At 51.0% G+C, this 13,144-nt stretch overlaps 1 protein-coding gene across 2 annotated transcripts in view; it reads right to left on the minus strand.

Moving 5' to 3' along the window:
- Positions 1–242: 242 nt before the first annotated feature.
- The window catches only part of Chrdl2 (chordin like 2), a 27,925-nt gene continuing 15,023 nt past the window's right edge, over positions 243–13,144 (minus strand). For both annotated transcript variants that reach the window (XM_028770712.1, XM_028770711.1), the window contains exons 4-11: positions 12,639–12,781; positions 10,627–10,720; positions 8,827–8,882; positions 7,107–7,263; positions 6,002–6,196; positions 5,516–5,689; positions 1,215–1,307; positions 243–399 (exon numbers count right to left, since the gene is read on the minus strand). In XM_028770712.1, the coding sequence (XP_028626545.1) occupies positions 320–399; positions 1,215–1,307; positions 5,516–5,689; positions 6,002–6,196; positions 7,107–7,263; positions 8,827–8,882; positions 10,627–10,720; positions 12,639–12,781 (992 nt within the window). In that variant the 3' untranslated portion in view covers positions 243–319. The remainder of the gene's footprint in view (positions 400–1,214; positions 1,308–5,515; positions 5,690–6,001; positions 6,197–7,106; positions 7,264–8,826; positions 8,883–10,626; positions 10,721–12,638; positions 12,782–13,144) is intronic.

Below are 13,144 nucleotides of genomic sequence, written 5' to 3' on the forward strand. Positions count from 1 at the left end.
GGTGGGGGTGCTCCCCATAAAAGCATTCTATTTAGGGGCTTAGGGGATAAGGGTGCTGGGAGACAAGAGCCTGGGAGGAGGCTGCAAGAGCTATCCCTGGCTCTAATGAAAAGCAGCTGTGAGGACTCGGGCCCCTCTGTACCCCTTCTGAATCTACTTCCACCCATGTAAATTCAGGACAAAGGCATCTGCCCAGAAAGTCTCTGGAAACGGGATGTGAAGTCAACAGGCAGGTCTGGGGGGAGGGTAATGCGACTTCTTTATTAATATATAATAACAAAACCAATAAAACTCATATCTGCAACTGTTTAGGTCCTTGCTATAATGTCTTGGTCACTTTGTCTGGGCTGGCTGTAACTTTCAGCTCTGGAGTCTGGGCTAGGAAGACGGTCCAGTAACCTGCATGGAGGGAGGCAGAAGAGACAAGGGATGTGTGCCACAGTGGTGGTGACTGGGCCTTTTAATGCTTGAGTCAGGAGAAACTTTATGTGCCAGGGTTTGGGACCCACTGGTGGAGAGCTGAGGTCCCTATCTTGTAAGTTGTATGAGACTTAGCCTTCAGACACCCTCCCTGTATTTAGAGGTTGGGTTTTCTGACTTCTATAGGTAATGTTTCATCTGTCACCTGACTTGACATCCCCACAAAAACATCCAGGTCCATCTTCATGGAGTAATGCAGAACAAATTAGACTGTCTAGGAAAGTGGTTAGAAGGGTCTCATTGAGAATGAAAAGTCTAGAACAGTGGGTTTCAACCTTCCTAATGCTGTGACCCTTTAATACAGTTCCTCATGCTCTGGTAACCTCCAACTATAAACTTATTTCATCACTACTTCATAACTGTCATTTTGTTACTGTTATAAATTTTAATACAAATATCTAATCCATGACCCCTTTGGAGTCATGACCCACAGGTTGAGAACTGCTGGTCTAGAGGCATGGCAAGCACCAGGTCTTGAGAGCTCAGACCTGACCCTTCTGGGCCAAGACAAAGCCATCTGCTCAGTCTCACCTTCTCTCTCTCTCACTTAGGGATTGAGAAATCTCTGGCCTCGACACCCACTGGATTCCTGTGCTGGGAACTGACGTCTGCAGCTGGCAGCCCCCCTCTGTTCCCCCTGACACCAGCAGCCTGGGAACTCCCCAAGAGGTCCTGCTTTCTCTCTGCTCCCCTCCCTGGCCTGTCCCTATTAGGAATGTAGCCCAAGGTCCCACCTTCATGGGTGCCGGTGAGCAGCCGGAAGTTCTGAGCCTCTTTCTGGAAATCTTGCTTCCTGACTCTCTTGATCTGAACCAAGTGGTAGATTCCTGCAGGAAGACACAACATGAGCTATGGAGGTAGGATGGAGTGCCACTCACAACTCACCCCTTCCTGCCCCCAATCTGAGGACACAGGAAGTTAATGTGGAATAAATCTGCAGGGTTCCAGTCAGTTCTCCAACCCCATCGCCCCTCCTCACCAGAGCCCTGACCCCTCTTAAACCATAATCCTAATGGTGACCATTTGAAATGCTCTGGCTTCTCTGACCACCTGTCACCTCTACAGTAAGGAAAACCTGTTCCTTTAACTGCCTTCCTCTGCTCCTGTCACCAGGGACATCCTCATATCTGCCCAAGTGTAGGGGAGAAGGGAGGGAAGGGAGGAGGTGAGGAGGGAGGGAGGGAAAAAAGGAAAGGAAGAAAGGAAGGGAAGGAGAGAAGGAAGGAAAGGGAAGGAGGGAAGGGAAAATGGAGGGAGAGAAGGAGGGAGAGATGAAAGGTAAAATAAAGAAGAAAAGGCTGACCCATAAAGAACATTTAAGCTTTTCTCTAGCATACAGCATGAGATGAAAACCCAGAGCCGTGTTTATTCAGACATCGTAGAACAGGGAGCTAAGGGAGCTATGGTGTCTTGAGTATGGTCCATCCCTAGCTAATGTTTGTGGTCCCAGGAGGAAACCAAGCCTTTGCAAATAGTACTACTGCAGCTGGCAGCCCCCCTCCTCTCTCCTTGACACCAGCAGCCTGGGAACTCCCCAAGAGTTCCTGCTTTCTCTCTGCTCCCCTCCCTGGCCTGCTCCTATTAGGAACCTAGCCCAAGTTCCCACCTTCTTCTCTTGCTTTCTGTGGACAGCAAGAGGGACCCACTCACTCAGCATTCGTGGGAAGGCTTCCTGACCCATCCTGAAGGCGACCACAGCCTCTTCTCTACAGGAGAATCACACTAGGTTCTGTTTATCATTTTACCCTTCTTCGTTTTAAATGTGTGTGTTCACATATGTGTGTGTGAATATGGAAGACAGAGGACAGACAACCTTGGGTACCATCCTCACTAAGGTTGCCCTTTTCCTTTGGGACAGGGTCTTTCTCTGGCCTGGAGCTCACGAGGCAGGCTAGTCTTGCTGGGATGCTCCTGTCTCCTCTTCCCTAGTGCTGTGGTTGCCAGCGTGTGCCAAGGCACCTAGGTTTTTCACATGCCTTCTGGGGGCTGAACTCAGGTTCTCAGTCTTTGAGACAAGCGCTTTACCAACCGAGCTGTCTTCCTAGACCAGTCACTCCCACCCTACGGCGCTGTCATCATGACCTTGCCTAATTCTCTCCCAGACATGGAACTCTGGAGATCTTAACTCCTTGAGTTCTAAGCATGAAACATTTATGATAAATGATTCCCTGGGTAGAAGGATGGGTGGGTGGATATATGCTTGCATGAATGCATGTACATATGTATGTATGTATGTATGTATGTATGTATGTATGTATTTATGAACATATGTGTGTATATGTGTGTGTATTAATGGGTGGATGGATGTGGTTAGATGGACAAGTGGGTGTGTGGGTGGATGGATGATAGATGGGTGTAGGAGTAAGTGGATGGATGAGTGAATGGATGGATAAATAGGTGTGGGGTAGATGGATAGGTAGGTAAATTGATAGGTAGATGGATGGCTGGAAAGATGGGTGTAAAGGTGAGTGGAAAGATAAGTTTAGGACTGGCTGGCTGGCTGGTTGAGTAGATGAATAGATAAATATATATGTACCTCGTCTAGTGAGGCCCCAGGAGGAATGAGGTATTAGTTGACTCCTCTGGTATTTTCACTTTGTGGGACGCTACCCTTGGCACCATACATGGCACTGAGGCCCTAAGCACTTGCTCTGTGAGGTGGCACTAGCTGTTACCCACTTCAGCCTCTGGCCAGAGAGAACAGATGCAGCCAGCAGGGCATCAGCTAGGCCAGCACCGCCTTGGGGGAAGACTAACAACCTGACCTGTAACCTGGGATCAGGGTGAGGCCCCATGAAGGGGAACAGAAAACATGGATGCTGGGACTGAGTTTCAGGAATCAGGAAATAGCCAGTACTGTCCTTGGAGCCCCAGGTTAGATGCCAAGAACCAGCATATAGCTCCAAAGGCCCAGGGAGCCATGTCAGAGTGGCAAGAAATAACTTCTATGAGATAGAGACAGGCCCTCCTGCACAGGTCTGCCCATGCATGCTCCCCGGTACATGGGAGAAGAGGTGGCAGACGGGAGGAAAGTCACACATACGCCTCATGGGTTTGTAATGCAGAATGAAGGAGGATGCTTTATGGCCTGGGGTTCTTGAATGTGCCCCTTGCCCTTTTGAAAGGCTGCATCAAGTCTGAGCACAGCTGGGCCCTGTGAGCCCCTAGCAGAGCTGGTGCTGGTGAATGAGTTCCAGGCAATAGGCCAGTCCAGCTCATAGTGAAGCCAAACTTCTCTGGACAAAGCTGTTCTGGGCTGAGAGGGAGGCACCTGCACGGGACTAGGGCAGGGGCCAGGGACCATCAGGAGATAGAGAGAAACCCCAGAATCTCACAGGCTCTTAACCCTGAGCCCATTCTGCTCAGATGCTGCTGTGCTCCGGGCTGGTCCCAGATGGAGAAGCGTTGCTAGTGCGGCTTCAGTGGTCACCCTTCTGAGGGAGGAAACTGCGTGTGGTAGCCCTGATGATGGGCCCAGGGAGTGTTAGTCTGGGGCAGGGAAGGAGTCACTGAACATTTAGGTGACTCAGGGGGGCAGCAGCTGGGGAACACTGTCAGGGACAGGACAGTAGGAACTGGCATGGTGGAGGTGAAGGTCCTCTCATTTCTTTTATGCTGGGTCCAGTGGTGATGAGATGGACAATAAGTATCTTCATTCTGCATATGTCATCCTGGCCCTTCTTGGTCTTTCCCAGACACCTCCATAAACCTTCAGGCAAGTGATGTTATCTCCTAAATGGAGCCTGCACTTCCTTCACACGACAAGGTCTACATAGCCCAAGCTGGTCTCAAATTTTCCCTGTATCTGAAAATGACCTTGAAAGTCTGGTTTCACTTCTGAGATTACAGATGTGTGCCACTGCATGGTTTATCCTGTGCTGGGGGTTGAACTCAGGGCCCTCTGTGTGCAAGGCAAGCACTCTAGCTACTAAGCCTCTCAAAAACAGGACCCAAGTACATACCACAAAGTTTCTTGTGAGGATTAAATGGGGGGACTTTGCACATGGTGCCTTCTGTGTGCAGATCATAGATAGAACACAGGGCTGCTGCTGTTCTGCCTGCAAAGCCCCTGTGGCTTCTAAAGGCCCTCCGGCTTCCCTCACTAGCAGAGGTCCACCCTCTAGGAAGCCTTCTCTGACCAGATCAACTCCCCAAAGGACCTGCTGCGTAGAGTCAGCAAGCCATGTGTTCCCAAAGACAGGGGCTTACTGCTGTCCCAGCACCTGTTGGGGTGTAGAGTATGTGGGTGGTCTGAGAGTTGTCGTCAGCACCAGCCCTGGGAAACAGTCTGATCTAAAGGTTCAGAGCGATGACAAGAGTTCCTGCTTCTGCCTCTCCTGCTCTGCGGCTCTGCACTTCCCTCTGAGGTTAAGCAAGTCCCCCCTCTTACTAAATAGAAGCCCACCCCTCCGCCATTCTAACCAGCCAGTGTGGTAAGAGGATACAGATATTTTTTGCCACATTCCATAGGTCAGGGATTATCCCAGGGTACCTTTGCCCAACCCACAGAAGAGAACACTGAGGTCCGGAGAGTCTAAGTGATTGTCCAAGGTCACACAGCTAAGGATGAAAAGCGCCAAGATTTGAAGTAGCAGAGGTGAGTTTGAACCCAGGTCTGCCTGGTTCCATAGCCTCTGCTTGTGGTCTGGCCTCTGCTGTCACTCAGAGCAAAACTGTTCCCTCCGACAGGGCATCCCTCTGGAGTCAGGAGCCAGTATTCCCCACGCCTGAATCTTTTCTCCAGACTTTGGATCGTGGCTCAATGCTTCAATCTCAACAGTAGAGTCAGTCTATGATTTTAAGGTCGGCTCCTCAAAGGGTGCAGTAACCCTCCATTACCAGGAGAGGGAGCATTCAGGGGCCTTGGCGAGCTTATCAGAGCTATCACAAGTCAGAGGAATGGGACTGGGTTTGGGGTTCCTTACTTCTGGAAGGAGACTGAGGCACCTGCCCAGAAAACCCTCCTTAAGGCCCCTATGGATGCTGAGAACAGGAGGGCACCAGAGGCATTTGAGTCTGGAAGCTGGCCACTCACCTTTCACCAGCTTCCAGATGTACATCTCTACCTGGTCAGAGGCTTCATGCTCCAGGACAAAGCGGTGTAGGCTGTCTGGGCTTGGAGATACCAACGTGTACACATGGAACTGGCCTGGTACCTTGGGACAGCGGGTGGCAATGACCTCACTGTGGTCTTCATCCGCCTCATCCTCTAAAAGAGAGAAAAAAAAATGTTTATGATGTGTTCAGTCAGCATTGGCTAGTCTCAAAAGGTCCAGGGTTCTAATGTTTTATGGCTGCATAGAAGGCAAAACATCATTTGATTTTGTGTCTATAAGAGCCTCTGAGGCAAACACTGTCACGCTAGGTGGTTCCATGCAGTCTGGCATTTTCTATGCATGAGCTTCTAGCCGTCTGGGCACCTGTAAACCCCACGTCCTATGGCTAAGTGCAAGCGCTGCAGGTTGCAGAACCCCCCAGTGCCTGTGGACAGTTTCTTCCCTGCCCTCGGGATCCCTCCTACCTGGGCAGATCTTGCAGCACTTCCCAGCCACTTTCTTGGGTTGACTGCAGGGATATTGGGTGGGGCAGGTCACACGGTGGCAGTCCTGGTAACCATCCATACATGTGCACAGGATGCAAGGCATGGGGCCAAAGGAGAGCACAGTAGGGTGCCACACCTCCCCATGGGAGTATGTCTTCCCATTGTGTGTGCAAGCTGGAAGACGAAGGGTGGGTCAGTGCCTCCGGTCTGGCCAGTCTCTAGCCCAAAATGTGGAGTAGGCCCTGAGGTACACCAGCTACACTGTGCACAAAGTGCAGGCTAAGGAAACAAACCTGCACCAACTCTGACATCCCTCCCAGTACCTAAGCTTTGCTGAAGATGGAAAGCCCTCCCCTGGCCTAAGAAATTCTGTGGTGGGGCACGGAGAGTGCTGGCCTGGCAGCCAAACCTGGCCTTTCCTGGCAGGAAAAGCACAGACAACTGTTAGCACCGGTGGCAGTGGCGGTGGCGGTGGCGGTGGCGTGAACTCTACTAGGTCCTCTTCCCCCTCCCTGCCTTCCTACAGCCCAGGATGTGAGATTCTGTAGCCCATGGCCCTTCCTTCTCTGCCAGGGAGTCCTGCTGTGAACCTTGTTCTTCCCTTACATAGCTATCCCCACTGTCACCCTGCAGAGAAGCTCTGCCTTCCTGTGATAGTCTTGTCCTCAGCCCTGTCTTGTGATAACTTAGTCACATACCTCCCCAACTAATCTAGGAGCCCTTTGGGGCAGAGACCGGGGAAGAGTCTATTCTGTCTCCCGTACTTCTCAATAAAGACATAATAGATGCTCAATAAAATATTACTTGGGAGACAGAGGCAGGTGGATCTGAAGTTCAAGGACAGCCTGAGCTACGTAATGAGACATACCCTCACCCCTACAGAAAAGGACTGGTTTTTGTTTTTTTCTGATTCAGTTCTTGTGCCTTTCAGTGTCCTCCTCTGTCACATGGGAGTTAGGGTGCATGATGGTCAGGAGAGCACTCAGTTCTGTTTGTTTTTGTGTTTATGGCTAGATTGAGATTGTTGAACCAGAGTAGGGAGTTTGAGAGCTAGGGGCTCTCACCCCATCAGCCCTGTTCCCACCTTTTTTATGTTTCTCCTTCAAGATAATCTTGATGGTCGTGCTGCCCATTGCTATTGACTGGAAGTGTCGAGGGATGAAGCCCAGAGGGGAACTGAGGCTGGTGGGGGCTGGAGTGCTGGGGTCTCTCCTCTCGGAGCATGGATCCTGGGAATGCCTCTGCAAACAGCAAGCAGGATGCAGAGCTGTCTCAGTGGGACAGGCTACAGCGGGGGCCACAAAACAGGCTGCACTGTGCCAGTGAAGACTAGAGGATTTCTGACAGGAGGGGGCAGTGCACAAGCTCCCCATAGAACCTTCTGGGTGAGGTCTAAGATATTCTCAGACTAATCAATAAAAACACTGACAAGGATTGGGCAAGCCAGCCTCCCGCAGGGCTGTCTCAGACCCTGGGGCTGCTGTGGGGAAGCAGAGTAATATGCGATCAGGAATAGAGAAAACTTGTTGCGTAGGAAAAGTTAGGTGGTGAGACAACAGAATGAATCTCTGAAGATCCCAGAAAGTTCCAGAATTCCACAGTGTAGGAAAACAAAAACCTCTAGGGTCCATGTGGAGACACAGAGTTTTAAAAAGAGGTCTCCAGCCTATTCTCCAACCCCTGCCCCTCCAGACCTCTAGGAGGGCTGAGACGTGAAGCGTGGGTGGGGATGGCAGTCTACATGGTAGGAGCTCTGCAGCTGAGTGTGGGGACTGGGCGGCTCCAGGCCACAGAAGGAGACAAGAAGAACAGCCTGCCTGTCCTTTCCCTAGATGTCCGTGAGCCTTACAGCCTTCCTTCTACAGTTCCCCCACTCCACACGGTCTCTAAGGTTACCCTTTCATGGCCCAAAGGCAGAGCCTGCAGAATAGAAACCCCCAGGCCCAGCACAGGCTTGGGCACACAGGAAGTACCTGTGAAGCACTGGTCAAGTGGTGTTGGGACAAGAAGGACTTGAAGGACCGATGCAACACCCAACTGGTACATGTCCAAGTTATCCAGTTAGTCAGGAAGGAGCTGTTCAGGGTCTGTCACTAGCCTGTGGCCACATACTGCCTTCTAGGGACAGGTAGGAAGGAGAGATCAAACAGCTCAGGTTTGTGGGCTCTCCTGAGAAATCATCCTGGCAAAGGCAAATGCCCTGGCTGAGGAGAGGTCAGGAGTCCAGCTTTGGGTGTCCCAGGCTCCTGGATCCTGAGTCAGGATATGGTTCATTCTCCCAGCTCTTCCCTCAGGGTACAGAGAGCTGGGAAGGCTAGGTCCTCTGAATTCTATACAAGATTGACAGGAGCCAAGATGGAAGGGGCAGGGGGGAGACAGATCCCTGGCAAAAAACCTGCACTCCAGAAACGAGGCACAGAAGCACAGACCAACCCAGAGGCCACTCCCCACTGACTTAGTCAGATCACACACACACAGTGTCAGGAACTCCCAAAGGAAAATGAGGGCATTTGGAGCCTACACTGCCCACGTGACAAGCTGTTCCCTTCTCGCCTATTAGCCATAGTAGAAACCATGATGACAGGGAGGGAGGGAGGGAGGCTGGAATTATGGAGGTGCCAATGTAGCTGACCCAGAGTCAGTCTCTCAGGTCTTGGAGACAGCGTGGGCAGAGGGATATAGGATCAGGAATAGATAGTGTAATGTCTAAGCAAAGCGAGTGCTGGAGAGTCATGAGGACTTTCGACCTTGCGGAGCAGCCGCTCTCTCCCCCAGCATGCCCGCAGCGTTGTGTGCATACTCACCTCTCCGTGCTGCAGCTGTGCCACGTTCTCCTCCGTGGAACTCTCAGTTGTCCTGTCTGAAAACTCAAAAGGAAACCAGGTCAGCCTCGAGGTCGTAGTCCTGAAGCCTCTGCCTGTACCTCTGTCCCTTGCAAAAGCCTAATGCCACATCTGTAGCCCCAGCTTACACTTCTTTATATAACCTGTCTTTGTCATTATTGGGTTATCAAAATCTCCACTGCTCGGATGCTTCTTCAGCAACCCAACACTGACTTTCTGGTCACTCCGAGGAGTGGACTGTTCAGTTAGATCAGAGCATCTTATTTAGTCTACTTAAAAGTCACCCCTCTGGGATACTGGTCATCGTGTGAGTGATCGCCCCCAAGATCCCAGAAACCCATGCCACAACCAGGTTTTTCACTACACATTCCCAGAGCTCTACTGTTCTACCTCCAGGGGAATCTTGAGGCCTCTTCTAGCTGCACCAGGGAACCAGCACAGAGAGAGCCCTGTGGCTTCTCGAAGCTCAGCACCATTCTCTTTCCAAGCCCCTCCTTCACTATACCATCTGGCTCGTCTTGAATGCTCCTGTTCCAGAGACCCAGGAGAGTAGGATTGGGCACCCGTGAGAGCCTCAAGGCCAGCCTCTGTTTACTCCCCAGCTGGCATCTAGAGGAGCAATGAGGACTAAACAGAAGTACACCTTCCCAAACCCCAACATACAAGGCTCCCCAAGAAGCTCTCGTTGGCTTCCCAGGTCCACTTGGACAGTCCAATTGTATGCCTCTGCTCAAGCCCAGCCTGCTCTTCGGCAGCATGTGTGCTAGCCTCAGTTTACCCAGAGAATCTATCCAGGGAGTCCAATCCTGTGCCCTATGCTGCCATGAGGAAGACAAGAGACACCAGGTCTCAGCCCATGCTCATTCCCTTCCAGGTGCTACTTTGTTCCTTTTAGCCTTATAGGATCGTGAGGACAGCACCCTGTCACTACAGGATCTGCAGCAGCACTCTCTCTGCTGCCAGCACCCTCAGCTTTACCCTAGCAGTGCCTCCTATCCACATCTCCTGGCAGGCCCCTCCCCTCATTGCCTGCTGCTCCCAGCCCTGCCTGTCACCCACGCTGCAGGAATAACCAGCATTAATGAGAGTTATTGATGTGACCCTTGGCCTATGGGAGTTGTCAGGTTGGAGACTAAACTTTTCCCTCTTCTTCTCTCATGCCCAGATCTTTACTTTGCCTCACGTGTGCCTCCTGGTATTGCAGTGGCAGAAATGGCCCAGCACAGCATCAGCCATGAGCCCTGCTTTCTGGGACATCCATGTCAAGCTACCACCTCCCTGTGGGAAGGAAGTGTCTATAATACGCTGGTTGTCCCTAGGCTCTTCCTGGCAATTCATAAAGGGGTACTATAGAACACTGGCAGCCTTTGGGAAGACTCAGAGTTGTGATTACATTCTATTGCTGTGATAAAGCATCCTCACTAAAAACAATTAAGGGAAGAAAAAGATTTATTTCAGCTTACAAGTTATAGTCTGTCACTGAGAGAAGTCAATATAGGAACCCAAGTGGGAACTTGAAGTAGAAATCATGGAAGAATACTGCTTGCTATCAGATTGCCTGATTTAGGTAGGCCAGGACCACTGCCTAGGGAATGGTGCTGCCCAAAGTGGGCTGGCCATCCTTACATCAATTAACAATCAAGCTATTTCCCCATAGACAAGCCCACAAGCCAGTCTGATCTAGGCAATTCCTCAGTTAAAGCTTTCCTCTCAAATGACTCCAGGCTGTGTCAAATTGATGAAGTTCACTATGACACTCACCTTTGCAGGTCTGACAGCAGGAATCAGGCAGAGGGAGTATGATGGGGCAGCTGGGTTCAGGGCAAGTCATGAGACCGCAGTAAGTGTGGCCCTCCTGAAAGACAGAACCCACCAGATTGGAAATGAACTCTGTTGAACACCAGTCTTGGGAGTCTAGGAGAGCCTCTTTACCTGGAAATAAATAGCCTTGAGGTCTCCCCTGACTTGGAGAATGGAAGGAGTGGCATGTGGTTCCTGCACAGGGCAAGTCAGCCATGGGGAGGGGTTCCCTTGACCTCCTATTCCCACTCCAAGCCCTGAAATGAACTTCATCTCCAATGTTCCCTCAGCTTCCACAGCAACTTGTTAAGATGGGCTTCAAGATAAGAGGAGTCCTGGGGATGAGGGGGGACTGTGACATCAAGTCATAGAGACAGTCAGGGTAGAAGGGACCAGAGCTCAGGCTTCAGGGTTTTTTCCACAGAAATCACTATCTTCCTCCTGGGCCTGCATCAGGGACCCAGGATGAGATGGACCTACATGGGTGGGTCCTGGGCTTATATTAGTCTTACTGAAAACCATTGGCCACCAACGTCAAGGTTCACTCAGAAAGGTGAGCCTATAGGATGATGCAGGGCCCTCCAGGAGGCAAGAGATTGGCACCTTTGGAGAGGAGTTCTGAATTTCACCTCTTGTGAAAGGCAGGGAGCACAGTCACCTCCAAGTGTGGCCATGAAACTCAGCTGTAAGGCCCCATGCTCCTGTAGGAAACGAGGCAGCTCAGGGTCCTCTTCTTATCCCTCCCCATGAGTCTGAAATGTAAGGATCCCACTTCCAGAGAGGCGGTCGGAACTCAAGCCAGGGCCATAAACAGGGATGGGACACATAAAAGGAGAGCCGGAAATCCAGGCTAGTGAGTGGCTGCTTGGCAGAGCCGCTGCCTCTTGTCACAGTCTAGAACATTGCTCTGCTAGATTCAAGTTCATGGAGCCGTCTTTGGTCAATGGCCTTAGGGGGAAGACTTCACCCTGTTCGGATAAACAACTGGAACTCAGAGCAGTTAAGCAGCTCTGGCTACAGAGTCAAAATCCCAACCCAGCCCTCCATGACACCTGAACTCTGTGTTCTTTTCCCAGTAGAGTGCTGCAGTCCATAATGGGGGACACTTGCGTTAGGACAGGCTGTGGGAAGACGCAGAGGTGATGGTGGTGGACAGAGAGGATATTCTAATGGTCCCTTTGCCCATCCTTCCTGGATCTCCTTTTTATCATCTCATCCAGAGAGGTTTGACAATAAGGAGTAAAGAGATAGGAAAGCTAACCCCGAGGGTAAGAGGAACAGCTGAGAGACTGACAGGAAGAGAGCTACAGGGAGACTCTCCCAAGAGAGATGAAGACTTCCTAACTCGTGCCTGTTTGGCTTTACTGTCCATCCACCACAGGTCTGTCAAACCTGTTGTCCCTAAGCCTTACTCTGACCATGGCCACAAGGAGTCTAAGTACTTCAGACTAAGCTCCATCTGCTACTGTCAGGCCCTTCCTGTCTGTGTCCCAGGACTGGTGATTGGTATTCATTCATTCATTCATTCATTCATTCATTCAGTAGCAGCCACTGGCATCCTTAGCATGCCAGGCCCTGAGCAGGAACAGAGAAGACACAGAAGCAACATGGGCTCATTCCGTCCCCTCAAAGGAGTATAGTGTCTACTCAGGAGGGAGATATGAGCTACTCTTATTGTTTGGGGACCAAGTGTGAAAACCTGGAGAAAGGTTACCTCACCAAGCTAGGGGCAGGACATTGTGGATCCTGGGTGTTTGCTTCCCATTACAGATGGTGGTGAGCCACCATGTGGTTGCTGGGAGTTGAACTCAGGACCTCTGGAAGAGCAGTTAGTGCTCTTATCCACTGAGCCATCTCTCCAGCCAGGGGTGTTTGCTTCCCTTCAGCCTCTTTTATCCTTAGTTAGTCCCACCCCCATCCCTCTTTGTAAGATAGACACTGGCTTGGGCCATAGAGACTGTAGAGGGTCTTACAATACAGCTACACAGGACACACTGGTTGGACAGGCGGGCAGGGAACAGCTCCTGGGCACTGAAGATCTCTCCATGTTGGAATGTGGTCTCATTGAGCTGGCAGGACTTTAGGGGAACCCGGAGGCCAGAGGGGACACGGGGATCTGCAGGCAGAAGAGCAGGGTGAAGGAGAAAATGAAATTTCCATGGATTTAAGATTTCTGCCAGAAGTAGGAAGGCCACTTTTCACTTTTCTGAAGATTTTGTACTCTCTCTGTCTCTGTCTCTGTCTTTGTCTCTGTCTGTCTCCTTAACATTTAAACTAAGGTCTGGCTTTGGCCTTCCCTGACATTTTCTATATAAACTAGGCAAGAGGTCTCACTGATACCTATATGCTTCTTCCCACTGCAGCCTGGCCACGCCTCAGTGTCTGAGGCCCACGGCTGTTCAACTGTTCATGAGGCGCTCTCTCTCTCATTCTCTCTCTCTCTCTCTCTCTCTCTCTCTCTCTCTCTCTCTCTCTCTCT

This window comes from Grammomys surdaster, unplaced genomic scaffold, assembly GCF_004785775.1.
Source record: "Grammomys surdaster isolate TR1022 unplaced genomic scaffold, NIH_TR_1.0 203, whole genome shotgun sequence".
Classification (NCBI taxonomy): Eukaryota; Metazoa; Chordata; class Mammalia; order Rodentia; family Muridae; genus Grammomys; species Grammomys surdaster.